Source organism: Sardina pilchardus, chromosome 16, assembly GCF_963854185.1.
Source record: "Sardina pilchardus chromosome 16, fSarPil1.1, whole genome shotgun sequence".
Lineage (NCBI taxonomy): Eukaryota > Metazoa > Chordata > Actinopteri > Clupeiformes > Clupeidae > Sardina > Sardina pilchardus.
In genome coordinates, this window is record NC_085009.1 from 2,406,601 (window position 1) to 2,424,096 (window position 17,496).

General features: G+C 43.7%; 2 protein-coding genes across 7 annotated transcripts in view; one reads left to right on the forward strand and one right to left on the reverse strand.

Moving 5' to 3' along the window:
• The window catches only part of LOC134060472 (ankyrin-2-like), a 121,192-nt gene extending 114,677 nt beyond the window's left edge, over nt 1–6,515 (forward strand). The window contains exons 42-48 of the mRNA XM_062517201.1: nt 108–941; nt 1,712–1,801; nt 2,358–2,441; nt 2,794–2,958; nt 3,268–3,456; nt 3,848–3,939; nt 4,516–6,515. Of these exons, the coding sequence (XP_062373185.1) occupies nt 108–941; nt 1,712–1,801; nt 2,358–2,441; nt 2,794–2,958; nt 3,268–3,456; nt 3,848–3,939; nt 4,516–4,786 (1,725 nt within the window). The 3' untranslated portion in view covers nt 4,787–6,515. The remainder of the gene's footprint in view (nt 1–107; nt 942–1,711; nt 1,802–2,357; nt 2,442–2,793; nt 2,959–3,267; nt 3,457–3,847; nt 3,940–4,515) is intronic.
• Nucleotides 6,516–8,245: 1,730 nt separating this feature from the next.
• The window catches only part of LOC134060353 (calcium/calmodulin-dependent protein kinase type II delta 1 chain), a 98,336-nt gene continuing 89,085 nt past the window's right edge, over nt 8,246–17,496 (reverse strand). For 4 of the 6 annotated variants that reach the window (XM_062517035.1, XM_062517033.1, XM_062517038.1 and 1 more), the window contains 4 exons: nt 12,303–12,378; nt 12,085–12,179; nt 10,697–10,925; nt 8,246–10,373 (listed from right to left, as the gene is read on the reverse strand). In XM_062517035.1, coding sequence (XP_062373019.1) covers nt 10,370–10,373; nt 10,697–10,925; nt 12,085–12,179; nt 12,303–12,378 — 404 coding nt within the window. In that variant the 3' untranslated portion in view covers nt 8,246–10,369. Of the gene's footprint in view, nt 10,374–10,692; nt 10,926–12,084; nt 12,180–12,302; nt 12,379–17,496 lie in introns of those variants that run through there. The other 2 variants (XM_062517036.1, XM_062517039.1) reach the window with 1 other exon arrangement.

Genomic DNA, 17,496 nt, shown 5'->3' on the forward strand with positions numbered 1-17,496 from the left:
ATACAAATACTAAAACATAGCATGGTTTGGTGGCTTCTGTTACTTGTGTTGATGACAAGTTTTATGTGACTATCTGTGGTTTAAAAATAATTCTACATTTTTTTCAGGTTGAAACAGCTCAACTCTCGGTAGGGTTAGAGTTGAATCAGTCTCTTATATATGAAAGTGATGCAACCATTTTAGATCAGAGAGTGTCAGTGTCGTCTGGTCCCAGAGAAGCTCCCCGTGAACTCTCTGAGCTCACTTCCACACAAGAAGCGAAAACATTCCACCGATTTGAGTTTTTGAAGGACGATACATTCACATCCCATAGAGCAGTCACACCCAATATACGTGAACCCCCTCTACAAACATCTGAGTCAACATACTTCTCACCAATGTCCAGTCACAGTCTTGTAGCACCTGACTATCAAGCAAGGGTGTCAGTTTCAGAGCACTATGCTGAAGAAGCTCAGCCCTCACCAGGTTTTAGGCGTGCCCTCTCTGAATTTGAGAAAACTCTGGCCTCATTCAGTCCAGATGAGGTAGCCCCAAGACACCCCCCAACTAAGGGCCACCTGGTTCACACTGACAGCACGAAAACCGAGGACTCGGAAAGCTCTGAATTTTTCGACTGCAAACAATCATTCTCTGACGCCTCTGAGCCAGAGCCAGAGACTCTGAAGGTTTTGTCTGAGGTACCCTACCACATCGAGTCACTCCCAGGAACCCCCAGCTTTGACTTCCTGTCCAGCCAACATTATTCCAAGACGGGCAGGCGGCCGGTGTCGATGGGAAGCGATGACCTTGAATTCCCCATTGTTTTAGAACCCGAAGAGGACAAGTATGAATACGCTGAAGAGAGGGAACTGGCTTTCGGGTACGAAGGTACGGTAGCTGAGGAGCTTCCCCCGAGGAAAGGAAATTATTATGATACCGATGATGAGGATTCGCTGGGCAGGGTAAGAGCCTGTGCATGAGTGCACCCTTGGATTGTGCCCTGCTTCCCTCCAAAGAAGCACGTCCCTGAGCTGAACCTGCATTTGCAGCACACCCAAGCGCTAACACCAAAGTTTTAGAGATTTCTTGCCAGCATGGGATGCAATAAGCCTTTGGGGCTGTTTTGAAAGTAATGCATGGGTTTAGTTTAACCATCACTTGCAGTGAGTGTACAGTAACAGAACTGAGGTGTGGTGGTGGAAGCAGTTATAATCCTTCAAACTGTGAATTAACTGTGAATGAAATGGGAATTTGCTTACAAAACAACATGGTATGACTTTGAAAGACTTCAGTGAAGTGGCTTTGTTGTTATACATGCATATAATATGTTTTAATGATTTGGATTAGAACCAGGCTCATGCATGGATTTTGATGCACCATTGTCCGTTCTCTTCATCATCGTCAATATCATATCATCATCATCATCCATGCATCACCATAGAAACAGCAAAACACGATAATGCATTATATTAAAAGGTTTACAGATAGCATTTACAACACCTATTTCTCCCAAAAACAAACACACACATACACACACACACACACACACACACACACACACACACACACACCTGAAATGCAAAAGAAGGAACAAACTAAACGAGTGCTGTGCTTGTGGTTTATTTGATGCCTATAGCTGAACAGACTAGCGCTGCTAACACAACACGCCCTGCTAATCTAACACAATAAGTCCGCTGCACAAAACCCAGTAATGTTTCTGTAACACCTCCAGGAGATAGCATCGGAGCTAGGTTTGCTGTCCGATAGTTCAGAGGAGGAAATACTGACCACGAGAGTGGTCCGACGCAGAGTAATAATACAGGTACAAGTTTGGGGTGTGTGAGTTGATTAGGTCCTGCAGCTTCAGTTTGTGTGATATGTTATTAATGATTTCATAGAGAGAAGGGTGTTTGTTTCCCTTCTATTTTTTGTTTTTGTTTGCCCTCTCCTTGGATTAATGTCTGTGGAAACAAATTAACAATGGCAGACATGCATTTTGCTTAGTCAAGGAAAAGGCCAACAAAATGCTTCATTACTTTCATCATTTGTTTAATGTCTGACTCCACTTTCATTTATTATTTTTGGGGTCTACACTGTAAGAAGTAAAATGTATTTCCTCTATGACATTCATTTCAATCAGACTCAATCAAACCATGTGACACAGTGTCATTTATTTCTACAGTGTAGACCTGTTATGTATCCCATATCCCATGCATTAGGTTGTGGGTCTTGTTATATGGGCTTCTATAACAAGACTTGGGTTTCAAGGGTAAATGACTCAATGCTTAGTCTTTGAGGCAAAATGTTGATGTTGACGCTTGCCCCATAGACTCACAGTGTTGTGTGCAGGATGACTGAGTTGTGTGTTTGTCTTGCAGGGTGACGAGATGCCGGATATTCCTCCCCAGTCTGTGACCGAGGAGCAGTACACTGATGAGCATGGAAACCTGGTGGTGAAGAAGGCAAGCACACTCTTATGAGCACAATTCAAATAGATAATAATGATGATAATAACAATAATAATAATAATCAAAATAATAATAATAATACATTTTATTATTTTATTTATATTGCACTTTACATCAAATCAATGATCTCTCTATTTTCAAATAGATATGCAACATGAGTGCAAAGTGTGAATGTCACATTTAGCATGTTTGGCATGTTGTTGAACACTGGGATGCAATACTCATGCTCTCCAATATCGAACATCCAACCCAGCCTGTGTTACGATGTTGCAGTAATTGATATATAAGACCTATTAGCCATCTACGATTGCAATGTCCTAAAGTGATGTTCACCGGTTCACCTTAGATCACGAGGAAGGTGATTCGTAAGTACACGTCAGCAGATGGAGTGGAACGAGAGGAAGTGACCATTGAGGGGTCGCCACAGGAGAACATCACCATAGACGACGCTGATGGCTTCTCCAAAGTGGTGAAGAGGACCGTGGTGCGGAGTGGCGGAGATCATAGGGAGGTTTGTGTTTTGGGTTCTTCTCCACCATTCAAATAACGGGAATATAATCAGCTACATCAGTGAGCTTTGATTTGAGTTCCAAGAGTCCGTTTAAATTTGTCTAAACTCATCCTGGGTCAGAAAATAAAACACAAAAAAACAAGACCATTTTATATGATCCGTTTGAATATGATAATCTTTAATATGTAAGGAACATCGTCCAGATGAATACATGAGAAAATGGAAGAAATACCATTACAACTGCACAGCTGATGAAACCAAACCAACCAAAGATCAAGCCAGTTTATCACGTGTGTCATCTTCGCCTAGGTGAGCGTCACCGAGCCACTGGCATTGGGCGCGGCCACAGCCTCGGAATTCGAGGCCGAGCCTGTCCAGGGTCGGAAAGTCAGCCGGGTGGTCAAGACCATGGTGCTGAAGGGCGAGCGCATGGAGAAGCAGATCGGTGACCCCTCGCTGGCAGCGGATCTCCCCTCGGCCAAAGAGGACTTTGAAAAGGTCAGTGGCTAAGCGATGGCGCAATGCATGTATGCAATTGGGCCAGTGCAATTTTCCCTTTCATTTGAATCATGACATGGAGGTCAGTCATTTTTGATGAATGGTTTGGGAATATCCTTCCCTCTCTTGACTGTAAGAAAAAGAGAATAGCTAGACAGTCTGAAAAGGATGCATGAATGATAAAGATTTTACTGAAGGTCAGGCATATTTACACTTTATGGAGAGAGATTCATATACATGTATGCATTAAATCTTATGCCAATACTGTCACACTTTACAATGTGCTCCATATGTATACAATTTATAAAATGCAAATTGTCTGAAAATGTCATCAAGAAGAAAATCTTTTTTGTGAACAGCTGCCCATTTCTATCCCTTTTGCTGCCTCTAGGCTTTGAGTTACGCGGGGGGATTTGGGAAAGTGCTTCTGCCTCATTTAGTAGAGAAGGAGGTTGTGAAGGAAGATGGATCAGTGGTGAAAAGGTCGGGTGGTGGCTTGTGGTCTCTGCCCCGAAGCACGTCTGACCAAAAGAAATGACCCTTTTTGTCAGGGCAGTGTGTGGCGTGGTTTTAGAGCATGGCGTGTAAATACATGACTGCGGCATTAACATACAGGAAATGACCTACTTTTTCATTTCCTCCCTAATGGACATCCATTATAAGATGTGCCACAAAAAAAAAAAAGAAAAAACATTTTTTATATTTCTTTGTAAGCCCATGCTTGAAGTCTAAATCTCATGAGAATGGTGTGTGAAACTAATGACTTCACCTTTGGCAGTGACAATCTTAAACACAATATGCGTGATCTCTGATGCATGTTTTGTTTTCAAATATGTGCTTGTTGAAATGTATTAATTAATATACTATTACAGTTTTTGCATGATATTTTTCAGTGAAAACCTGTTATCTTGTACACAATACAACGTACAGTACCACACTTTTAAAAACTAGTAAACTCACAATCCTATCAGACACACTATGCTTGTCGTCAACAGATTTGGCGCACTCTCGCCTTTTTCTGAGCCTCATGTCTTTTTTTATCGTTTTTTCCCCCTCCAGGACCCGGATGCGTAAGACGTGCACGCAGAAGAGGACTGTGATGAGGGACGGCAGGAGCAAGCACACTCACCTGGAGCGCCTGGAGGACACACCTGAAGCCCTGCGCCCCGACCACCTTCAGCAACACCTGCGTCTGCTCCTCCAGAGCTACTGCGCCAAGCGAGAGGAAGAAGAGGAGGGCGAGGAGGAGGAGAAGGAGGGTCAGCAGGAAGAGAGGGAGGAAGAGGAGGTGGTGGAGAAGGAGGAGAAGAGGGAGGAAGAGAAGAAATGATGGTGTTGCTGCTCTGGTTGTGTCTCTGTGGCTCCTCCTCCTCCTCGTCCCACACCTCCTCTCTGGATTACCCATCCTGCCCTCCTTTTCAGCCAGGACCTTTCCCAGAATGCACTGCTGATCCTCGTCACCTTGCTCTTCCTCTCTGTGACCCTCAGCGCCTTTGCTCCACCAATCCTGGAATGTTTTCATTCATTTTTTTGTTTCTTTGATGACGCAAGTCCCCTCCCACCCTGCCCCCTTGTGGCCACTGATAGAACTCTTTTTCCCACTGTCTTTATGCTTTAATGCAATTATATTTTTTGTTTTGTTTTGTTTTGATTTGCTCATTTTGTGACCAAAGAAAGCTTATCCTGTGTTGTCTGCCGACTTAACCAAGACAAACATAGTTACCTTTTTGCCGTGCTCTTTTCATACTTTTGGCTGCTGTGTTTTGACAAACAAAAAGGAGAGAATAAATCAAATGAAGGGATGAGAAAAGCAACAGGAAGACAAGGGCAGGGGTCAACCGGGAGGCCGAAACTCATGCACAGTCCTATTTGCCGTCGGACATTTGAAACTGAGGAGGAGACATTGCAAAGGGCAGGGGGGACTCCACTGAAACTCACTGCACTGCTTCCCCTACCTGCTGTACACACACGCAAGCGTGCGCCAGCTAGCGTCCCCCTCTCCCCCCATGATGCTCAGCACCCATGGATCACACGACTTCAAAACGCGATACCTCCTCTTCCTCCCCCATCAGTCGTTAGAGGAACCTGTCGTCACAGTTTCAAAACCTACTCTAACCAGAACCAACAGACTGGGATGTGTTAGTCTGTGTGTATGGTTGGCAAGGCCTCTTGTACAGTGTGAGGTGTGGATTTAGAGGAGCGATTGGGAAGGCGATTGAATGTGTTAGTGTGTGCTGTTTTCATGACCCGTAAACGAGTACTCTGCCTCACTATAAGTATGGGGTGACGTCATACCACTGCTTGCGAAGTTAGAGTGTGTTGTGTCCTTTTGAATGTGTCTGCAATTCAGAATATCCTTGTTTTCCCCATCTGGGTCTGGGTATCGGAGAGAAAGAGAACGTCTGGTTCCACAGAATCCAAAGCCTTTCACACCTGGTTTGTACAGTCCCATCCTGTTCAGCTTGTCCAGTCTGATTGTCACTTTTTTCTGTGTGTCTGTCATTTTTTTGTGTGTGTTGTCACATTCTTCAGAGCAAAGAGATATACAGTATCTGCATGTCTGTCTCTGTGTGTGTGTGTGTGCGTGTGTGTGTGTGTGTGTGTTTGTTGTGAGTGAGAGTGGGTTTGTGCACACTGTGCTTTTTCACCTCACGGACACTGCAGCCCCCCCCCCTCCCCCGAATGGAAATAGCTATCATGAATGTTTAAGCTTTGATTTGATTTGATTTTTTCAATCATTTGTGCACTGTATGTAAGCTCACTACATCCCCAGAAACCATCCAATATACAAGCTTCTTCATCACCTCTCCCAACTCTCACACACACACACACACACACACACACACACACCTTATCTCACATCTACTATCTTGAGCTGATGACTCTGGTTTCAATGTCCCTGGACAAAACCCTGATTGTCCTCATAAGCATTGGCCAGGCCTCCTCTAACTGTTTGTGGTGGAAGGAGAGTGTGAATGTGATTCAGTTGTTTTTGTTTGAATTTTTTTGTCTTTCATTGTTGTTGCAAATGTTGTAAAATAAAAGCGTGATACCTCTCACCCCATGGATCTGAGTTTGTGAGGTCATATTAGACAGTGGTTGCATAACCACAGCGGTTCTCATGGAGCCAAAGGAGGACTCTGGAAATACAGAGTGTGATAGAGAGGAAGGCAGTAGACATCAGCTGTGACTTGCTATGGAAAGGCATTATCTCTTCATACTTGATCTCTTAATAATAGTAAGGGACTTGCATATCAACATTTTTTAGATAGAAATACTAATTAAGGACTGACTACAAGAAATGCTCTGATCCGTTCTCTTACAAAACAACAAATAGCAATATGGTAAATGGAATCAATGTCCCAAGAGGAACTATAGTGTTGGAATACAAGATTTCAGTTCTGTTTCTCAACTGACAATATAGCGCAGGAGCCATATTTAGACCTAATACCAAATCAATTATCAATCAAATTTGACTATTTTGTTTAAGGTTGACCTCAAAGGACAACATAGCCAAGCAGATGGCAGACTAGACACCAGCAGCAGTAGTCTGTTTTTTCTACCTGTGGATATTAGCTTTGAGTGCTCTTCATGACCACTTATCCTGGCCAGCTAAGCCACGTCAGATTCAAAAACATGTCGGTTAGATCCAAAAGGCCCACTTGTCAGTGTATTCATTCAAGATGCAATACCCACTATGTGAGTGTGTGTGTGTGGGAGAGAGAGAGAGAGAGTGTGGTAGATTAATGTTTGACCTGTAGAGGGCGACTCTGTACTGGCTTCTGGATAGACACACACAGTGTCATTTTTTACCAATATCTCATGCTCAGTTCATCCTCCTGGTGCTCATTTGCAATATCCATCCATATGGGTTCATGAATATATGCATGTGAGACAGTGTGTTTGTATGTGTGTGTGTGTGTGTGCGTGTGTGTGTGTGTGTATGTGGTGAAAATGCTTAGTATGAATCATTGTCAATCGGAGGTGTCAGTTATGGCTTCCAATTGCAAAAGAAAATAAAATAATGAAAATGGACTGGTTATGGCATCTTACACACTGTTTGTAAGTGTGACCTGGGGTTGGCTTAAAGCATCTATGTGCAGTGAAGATTATATCCTTCTCTTTGTGACAATATTATGGTTTTCCCGCATTGCATCTGGAGTGTATAACATGATGGCTTAAGGGGACAAAAATGAAAAACTGTTTTGATTGTTGAACAAGAAAATGAGTCAGAACTTGGAGTTTCACAAATAAGCATCTTGTTTCTATGGTGATGACAATTATTCATGAATATATACGAGGGCATGTATTAGTAAACTGAATAACTGGGAGAACAAAAAAAAGGTGAAACCCAGAGAAAAAAACAACAGCCCAGGAGCTGCAGTGTGTATATGACGGAAACAAATAAACTGTACATGTGTTCAACTAATCTACTAAGGCTTTTGTCTTTCCCTTCAGTCAAGGAAATACATTTGATTATTATTTGGTATTATGTATAACTTGCTATTCAAACTCCTTCTCTAACCATGGAGAGTAATAAGACTGATGATTAAACTCTGTCTCTGTGGTAACTGAGTGAGTCACAGACTCCCCCGAATACAACCAGTCCACCACAGGGGACAACGCATGCTAATCTCAACATGGGAATTTGAAACCGCAACTTTTGACCATTACACTGAGCAAGGCAGTCAATCACATTTATAGATTAACTGTAAAAACATATTTTCTGAAAGATATTGAAATTGACAGAATTAGGAAGATAATAGATAATTAGGAAGGAGAAGCAGACTTGGCAGAAATCACATTTTATTTCAATATTTTTTCAAATATCAGTCTGTTCCCATGGTGGCAGTAGATATTTACACTCTATCCATAGTGTGTCATGGCTTGAGTAACTTAAAAAATAACATGATGGGCAGACAAACTAAAAGAGGAGAGAAAAAAAAAACTTTTCTGTTGAACCTTCCCTGAGGGACTGGTTGGTGTTCTACTGAAATCCTACCGATAAGCCAACGCAGTCACAAACAGAAACATTTTTACTGCAGACAGTTCAATAGATGGAAACCTCCCAACTTTTCATTAGTTTGCAATTTATTAAGAACAAAAATACTTTATTGAACTGATTTGTTTTAGTGGTACACTAAAACAGCATTAAGGTCATATCATATAGGCGGTGTTTCTGCATGGGTGTGTGTGTATGTGTTTAAACACATTCCAGAAAACAAATCAAATAACTGTGACAATTTCCCTCTTCTTTGACTCACTGTGCAAACACATGTGAACGATTCCCCTCTAAATTAAATGGCTCAGCACAATCAAACATATTTATGCAAAAGGCTTCCCACTGACACAGTAAGCTTTCTGGGAAGGATATTTCTTAATGCATTCACTATTCACCACGTGGCACCAAAAATAAAACATCTAGATATATAATTCTTTATAACTTTACCCTAACATGAAGGGACAAACACATGGGGTGTTAGAAAGGATAGAAGCTTTGTGTGTGTGTGATGGGGGGGTGGGGTGGGGGAAAGGGGACCTTATGAAGACTATCAAAGTGTGGAGGAACTACAGTGGTAGGAAATTAACTCATGCAGTGTTTGGACGTTAAGAAGGACCAGAGGTGAGAAAAATCAGAGAGAGCTGGAGAGAAACACCGTGTCAATGAAGTTTTGCAATATAAAAAAATACAGAAAACAAAACAAGATAAATCTAATTCGAAACAATACAAAAGAAGAATAAGATTATTGAAATCACCATAAAAGATAACTTGTCCACGAGTTTTCCACAAGTTAAAGAATAAGACCTTGATGTGGCAAACGGTACAAAGACCTGGGTTACATTCCCTTACTGTTCAAACATTTGACGCTTTTGAAACATATTTCTTCCATGTGCAACTATGATTATGGAACCAAACATATTCAGAACTCCCCCTCTAAAAAAGATTTTGTATATATTTATATATATATTTGTTTGTTTAAGAAGAAAATAATGTTTGCTTGACCATCTTGAGATGCATCACAACAGATTTGCATCAAGCTCAAAAACTATAGCTCACAGACTACTGTTAATACTCCAGAGTGTAAAAGCAATAGTAGCACTTCACCTTACTCACACAAAACATCGTCTAAATCACCAAAAACAAAATCAATCAAACAAACAAACAAACAAAAAATACAAGCAAGCTCAAGTTGTTTTTGCCATTCAGTTTGTATACTTAAAAAGTGTTGCCATATTGCACATGAAATGAGACGTACAGTATGTAGTCTTCCTTAAAGAACGTTGTTGTAATGTAGGCAGTGACTAAGATATGCTGGCAACCTTGTCTATGTGGTTAAATCAGTGATATCTGACACATCTCCCTACTAATCTGATGAAGGGAACCAGTCACACAGCTCTCATTACTTGCTATGTACCACTACGGATGACAAAAAACGGGTAGCGAGCTTGGCATTCTTGAAATTTCAACCCCTCTAATGTGTAAGCTTGAAAGTACAGCACATGGCAAAGTGACTGACTGAAGGGGAGTTAGTTAAGTGTACAAATCAACTTGGCTCTCTTGACAATAATCACAACACTTTAATAAGAGGGAATGGGAAGATACACAGGTTACTTTAATTACATGCTCGTCTGATTACTGCACTGTTATGGGAGTGATGTAAAAGCATCAGCCCAAAAAAATGGTGTGCATCATCCCAACTTCTACGAGAAAAAAAAAGACACACAATAATGATATCATGAGTTGGCCGGCCCACCACTCTAGATTCCCAAGTCCAGCAGTGATGATATGTAAACAAGACTCCCATTGGGTAGAGCAGTTGCGGTGGGCGGGGTCAGGGTGTGATCGAGACTGGGTAGGCAGGATGAATGCTCAGCTGGCAGGAAGTGTTTCCCTGGCAGTTCGGAGGCCATATTAGCTGTAAGTGTGAGAGATAGAGAGAGAGATGGAGATTTATGTTCTCAATCATTTGGTTTTGAGAAAATATCACTCTGAAATGTTGAGAGTCAAAAACAGAAAGTTGTAAAGCATAGTTTGAAAATAGTTGTAATAGATAGCATTAGCATCTAGAGCCCAGCTCTGAGAAAGAAAAGTTTAAAAAGAGGCAATAAAACACGGCACCAGACATGAGTTTTAGACACAAGGAAACCATTAACAGACGTTAGAGAAATTGAAAAACTAACGGTCCTAAATGGTCCTGAACGCGCTGTAGTGATGTGGCGTGTGCGGCAGGATGCTTACTTGGAGGGCACGGTGGGCGAGCCAGAGCGATGGAAGTGGATGTTCTGCCACTTGCTGTCCCGGCGGTGCCAGACGCGCGTCTCCTCGGACTGCATGGTGCGGGGCATGCCGTTGGCGTCCATGTACTGGGTGAGGCGGATGTAGGCCACGCACGCCGCGTCCTCCCCAATCAGGTGCACGTGCGGGTTCAGCAGGATGGTGTGGATGGGCTTATGGCCCTTGGACAGAGCTGGAGAGGGTGGGAGAGAGAGAGGGACTGCTTTATCTACACGAGCCAGAGGGATTTGCAAGGTGTGTAAACAATGAATGTTCAATAAACCAACACCTATCAGCCACCTCTGAAGCAATGTGATAGCCACCACCGAAGAAATCACAGATATCAGCCATAAATCAATGTGATGGCCACCACCGAAGAAATCACAGATATCAGCCATAAATCAATGTGATAGCCACCACTGAAGAAATCACAGTCATCAGTAGCAATTAACATCAGTTCAGTTTCCTGCTGATGTTGCTGCTAAAGTGACTTCGCAAACACGTGTGCTTTGTCCAGTTCACATCAACAACTCAAGCATGGGTTCACCTCTCTCTCAGATCAATTTCTATCTTTAACTATTCCAACAGCTCCACATGCATTCTAAGTTACTATAAGTTAATATAAATGGATTCTTTCACCTCCATTACCCATGCAGCTCATAAAGCCACGGTTCGGTGAGAGTGCTGTACAGACTGTCCACTCTATTCTGTGTCTGAGGGCTTGAGAGGTGACTGTGACATTCTCGTGGTTTCTCTCTCTCCGCCCTGTGGCCGTGACTCAGGCCAGAGCGAGACCGCAACGTGGGCGGGCAGCCACAGCTCCTGACCACACGCTCACATGTCATACTCTCCGACTAACTGTCAAAGACTCCAGTGGCGTCTGATGTGTCACTTTAGCTCTTGACTCATGGACGATGATCTCCTGCTTTATTACCTCCACCAAGGAGGTTATGTTTTCATTGGGGTTTGTTTGTTTGTTTGTCTGTCTGTTTATTAGCAAGATGACTCAAATAGTTATGGATGGATTTTGATGACATTTTCAGGAAAGGTCTGAAATGACCCAAGGAAGAAAGATCACCGTCTGGGTGCAAACCACAAATGTGGGGGGAACTAAGGCGCTTAGGGGAGGTCTCGGAGGGGTCTCGGAGTGCTTTTCTAGTTGATTATGTTTTTATTCTCTATAGGATCCACACCAGTTGAACCATACAGGCTCACTACTCTTTCTGGGGTCCACATGTCATAATGATATATATTGAGAGCAATTCCAGTCATTTCGAGAGTAATTCAAGGGTAGTTCATCTACAAACACTGTATGTTGCAAAGCTACTGTATATGCTGCAGTTGGACATTACCATTCTCAAAGTAGAATCGGTGGAAGTCGGTGCCTTCGACCAGGTTCCCCAAGGCCTCAGGTTCAAAAGAGGTCAAGCCAGGGTCACAGATCTTCCTGAAAGGCCACAGAAGAAAAACACAGACACTCAGGAGAGCTTCCAGGGACTATTCCATAAAGTCCTCCTAAAGTAATGTGCTGCTCTATGAGGTGTGTGGGGGTGGTTTCAGTAGGACTCACGTGTAGGCCTCAAAGTCTCCATTATTGATGGCCTCAATCAGCTGCTCAGTCACTTTGATGATCTCCTGCTTGCGTGCTACAAGAAACATGGGAACAAATCAAAAACAAGAAATATTCAACATCGCAGTTGCCTTTGTGACATACTGTAATTAACAGTATGATCTATAGCTTTTTTGGTACTTTAATGCTTTGCAATGGTAACCCATCCTTTTACTGGACAACTGAACTCTGATCCATAATTAACTGGACAACTGATGCAAGAGCTGGAATGTAACAAAATGAATAGGTCATGATGGAAAAGTTTAGCTGATGTGTGGACCTCTCACATAAACAAACACACAAACTGTCCCCTATGCTGTATACACTCTGCAGATACAGCAGGAGAACATTGACAAAGGGAAAGTCCAGTGTGGGGAAAGAAAAGACAGACAAGCCATCAACAATGAAAGACAAACAAACAAACAAACAAACAAAATAATAACATACAAACAAATCAAATGAACAGACATAGCCAACAAAACATTTACCTTTCATGGTTAACATGTAAGCTAAGGGACAACAAAAGAGGAGAGTTTTGAACATGCAAGAACGCTCTGTTAGAATGTGTGCTGATGGCCATGGAGGAGAGTGGGATGACAAGTGTGCGTTACGTCACGGCCACCGATCAAAGCAACGAGGTCGGAAAGAGTGCGGACAGTGGAAGTGTCGGGCCACATGTGAGCGCTCTCTCTCCACCTCCCTCTCTTTCGGTCTCTCTTCCTCTCTCTCCACCTCCCTCTCTTTCTGTCTCTCTCCCTCGCTCATCGCCGCTCTTCCTCCTGCTTATAAACCGACGACTGAATCATTCTGGGCTGTGTGCCAGTGAACACTTCATTAGTGCGCTGCCCTCGAGTGAGTCATGCCGTTAAAGTCAGTGGGGCAGAAAATTGGGCGTTATCCAAACAGATAGTGCCCATGGTGGCCGTAGATCTCCGAGCATGGGAGAGGGTCTCAGCATTTGCAGAGGAGCGGCCAATGAAATGTGATGCAATGCGACGCTGACATTACATCGCCCCTGGTATCGACTGCTGATATCTCTGTACACTGTTGCACACGTGTTAATATACATGCTAAGAAGATTTACATACTCCTTACGTAGGTCCTTGCTCCTCTGAGAATTATTCACAATACAAGGTGAGTGCGGCAGACAGTAGGCCTGTAGCAGAAGCTCCACTCTGGAGGCCACAATGAAGCCTGGCATACGGGTGAAGAGGACAAGCTAGGAGAGGACTCTACCGTCTGGGAGGAAGTACTGTGGCCAATGGCACTGGATAGCCAGTGAGACATTACTATACAATATATACGGTACATAGGGTAGATATATTTTAGCATGCTGTTTATTTTTATTTGTTCTCTAATCATAGGCCCTGCTTCCTTATGCACGTGTCCCATCTGGCCTTGCAATAGGACTCCTTTTCAGTTCAAAACGTCCACGCAGCATGAGTTCCCTGAGGCACACCACTCCATCCTCGTCTGAAATAACGGCCTGACATTTTTTGTTTGAGTTTGGTGTTTGTTTTCCTCCCTTTCTCACTCGAGCCTCGCTCCGTCTCCAGTGTGTAATAGCATCCTTACTCAAGCCCAGCTCATGTGGAATTACACTCCTTCGCTCAGCAAAAACAAAATCAATTTCATGGGCACGCAGTGGGCCTGGGTTTGGCAGATGCAATATATTACACGGAATAAAAAATGAAGAAATAAAAAATGAAAACCGGAGCAGGACTGAAAGTTTGATCTTGGGCTGAGGCTTTTATAAGGCTGCTTTGAGTAAGGGTCATTCCAGGACACCAGACAGACAGACAGACAGACAATCGTTTGAAATGGTCTACGTCCTTTCCAGTGATTGCGAAACACTAGATTCTCAATAGCACCATATGTAGCCTATGAGACACTGTCTCTGATTGTGAGCCAGTTTTTGTGCAGTTTTTGTCCAGTTTCATACTATTACGTAATTAAACACAAGCACTGAAGAATGCCAGAGACAAAGGGTAGTTCTGTAGTTCTATCTGACTCACAATAGACTCATACACATGTACACCACATACACACACACACACACACAACTAAACACTAGTCCTGGGTCCTGTAACACCACCTTTTATCTACAGGGGGCAGCACACACTTTGATTTCAAATCCCAAATCCAGATTAATCCTTGGCAACAGTCCACCTCTAAAAATATACTTCTTCACTACACTAGTAATTTGTCCTGAAGAACAAGAACCTATTGGCCACCCAACTCAATGATCTTTGTGGCTGTCTTTCTTTGGAGAGATTCATTTTCACTTTGTGGCTTATACTAATGCACCACCTAACCCTGTAAATAGACCACTTTTGAAGGGGTTAACTGTTCTTAACTGGTGGAATGTCAGCTGTGCGTATTGTTATGGTATGTGCTACAGGTTCAGTGGCACTAAAGTGGCTGGGCTTTTGGAGGGCCTATGTGCCTTTTGAAGCTTGGAGCTCTCTGGGCTTAAATCTAAGCCCCACTTTGATGTTGGGAAGCTAGCAGTACTAACACACAAAGTTAGGGGATTTCTAAACAGTTAGCTCATTGTGGCTAACATGTGTATCATGTTTGGGCTTTGTACAGTTAGGGGATTTCTAAGGGGTCAGCTCATGGTTGCGAATGTGTGAATGATGTCTGGGTTTTGTAAAGTTAGGGTGCTTCTAAGGGGTTAGCTTACGGTGGCTAATGTGTGCATCATGTCTGAGCTTGGGACAGTTAGCTTGTGGTGGCTAACGTGTGCATGGTGTCTGGGCTCCAGTGGTGGGGGGGCACTTACACTGGGTGCTGTTGCGGCAGGGGCCGGCCCTGTGCTTCACAGAGCTCTGAGGCCACAACGCGTCGGCCCGGCGGGTGTTGGACACAGACACGGACGTGGACGTGGACAAGGACGGGGAGTGGACAGAGAGGAACACGACAAACGAGCAGACAAACAGGAAGAGGTAGCTGACCACGAGGAGCCGTAGCAGACCCTGGCAGAGGGCGCCCGGACTGGGCCACACACTCAAGGAGTACCAGCACGAGGAGGAGGAGGAGGCGGCAGAGGAGGAGCGGGACCGGGAGCGGGAAGGGGATGGGGAGCGGGAAGGGGATGGGGAGCGAGAAGGGGAGCGAGAAGGGGAGCGGGAGGAGTGAGGAGACGGATAGCGCTCCCTGGTGTAGGGGGGTGGTGGTGCAGGTGGAGAATAGGTGAATGAGCGGCGAAGCACCAGAGGACGTGGGGGCAATTTGTAGCGACGCGCTTTTTTTTATATGGGGGGTAATATAGGGGTTCAAGAGTGAGTATGTGTTTAGGGTTGGTGGGGTGATATGGGGGTTCAAGAGTGAGTATGTGTTTAGGGTTGGTGGGGTAAGTGAGTAGTGAGTATGTGTTTAGGGTTGGTGGGGCATATGGGGGTTCAAGAGTGAGTATGTGTTTAGGGTTGGTGGGGGGATATGGGGGTTCAAGAGTGAGTATGTGTTTAGGGTTGGTGGGGGGATATGGGGGTTCAAGAGTGAGTATGTGTTTAGGGTTGGTGGGGCATATGGGGGTTCAAGAGTGAGTATGTGTTTAGGGTTGGTGGGGGGATATGGGGGTTCAAGAGTATGTGTTTAGGGTTGGTGGGGGGATATGGGTAGTGGACACACATTACAGTAGAGATGGATGAGGATGATGGAGGAGAATAACGGGTGGATTCAAAATAAATAAATAAATAACGGACAACATAATGGGGAAAAAAGAACAGAGGAAAAGACAAAGGAAATCAGATGTAAAGGCAAAATGAATGAAATGTAAAATGACATGAGATAAAAAAAAAAATGAGTAAACAAGCCATGCATTGTTTTTTTGTTTGTTTTCAGCATTCCAAACTGAAAACAAAAAGGAGCCAGCGTGAGGAGAAGGACAACACCAAAGACATTGAGACCCCAACTCCCCATTGCAGTCCACCATCAAATCAGATCAAATTAACTGGTGCTAAATGGTTGAAGGGGTTGAATGACCACAATGGGTTAAAGGGGACATGATATTATGAAACATGTTCAGTGCATTTATTTATTTATTTTTAAAGATTTTTTTTGGGGCTTTTTATGCCTTTAATTGGACAGGACAGTAGAGAGTATGACAGGAAACGAGCAGGAGAGAGAGTAGGGGTGGGATCCGGAAAGGACCACGGGGCGGGAATCGAACCCGGGTCGCCGGCGTGCGGTGCAGGTGCCCCAGCCAGTCGCGCCACGGCTGGGGCCTTCAGTGCATTTATGAATGTATTTGGGTAGGCTACCAATGCAAAAGCATCATCAGAACAACATCAGCCAGTCATTTGTTTTTGGCTGCCTATGTTTGAAAACATGTGATGCAGTGATCCATTCAGGTTTGCTACTGTAGCTAAAGTGATGAAGTCATAAAGTGATGCCAGCATGTTCAATAAGATCGTCCCATTTTTACTTATCAGGATGAAGCCTTCACTCATGACTGAAGATCAAAAGCGTGAACATTTGTTTTTTTCCCCCTGCAAGCTCGTAAGCGAAGACAACTATAAACGGGACTCTACAGATAGGATTAATAAGGATGTTGTGGTCTCATGCTTTTGATATTTTGACAAAAATATGACAGAAAATTGTGGAAAAGGGGTAAGACAGTCCAAGAAACACGTGGGTCTCTGTTTCACTCTTTAAGTCTACCATGACATGTTTGCACAGCTGTTTCTTTTCACAATCACACTGCTATTCCCAACTTTGTCTTCATATACCACACACACACACACACACACACACACACACACACACACACACAGACACAGACACAGACACAGACACAGACAGACAGTAACACACATACACACACACACAGACACACACACACACAAAGTTATCCATCACCAGGACTTCAATCGGGGGACATATTGTCCGACAGAACAACAGATGGCCATTGTGGCCCTGTGGAAGCCTTTGTTGGGGCAGCCCCTTTGCACCAAGCCCTTTACAGCCTGGGCAATTGTCCTCTGCCAAACACGTGTGGTTTTAAAGCAGCACCTCATCCATCCTCTAATTAAATCTGGCGGTGGGGTTTTGGGCTGCTGAAAAGATCCTCCAGGTAGGAGGTGACAATGAGATTCATTGTGGTGATTGGGGTCATGTTCCCTTGAGGAGGAGATGGTTAGTAACACAAAAG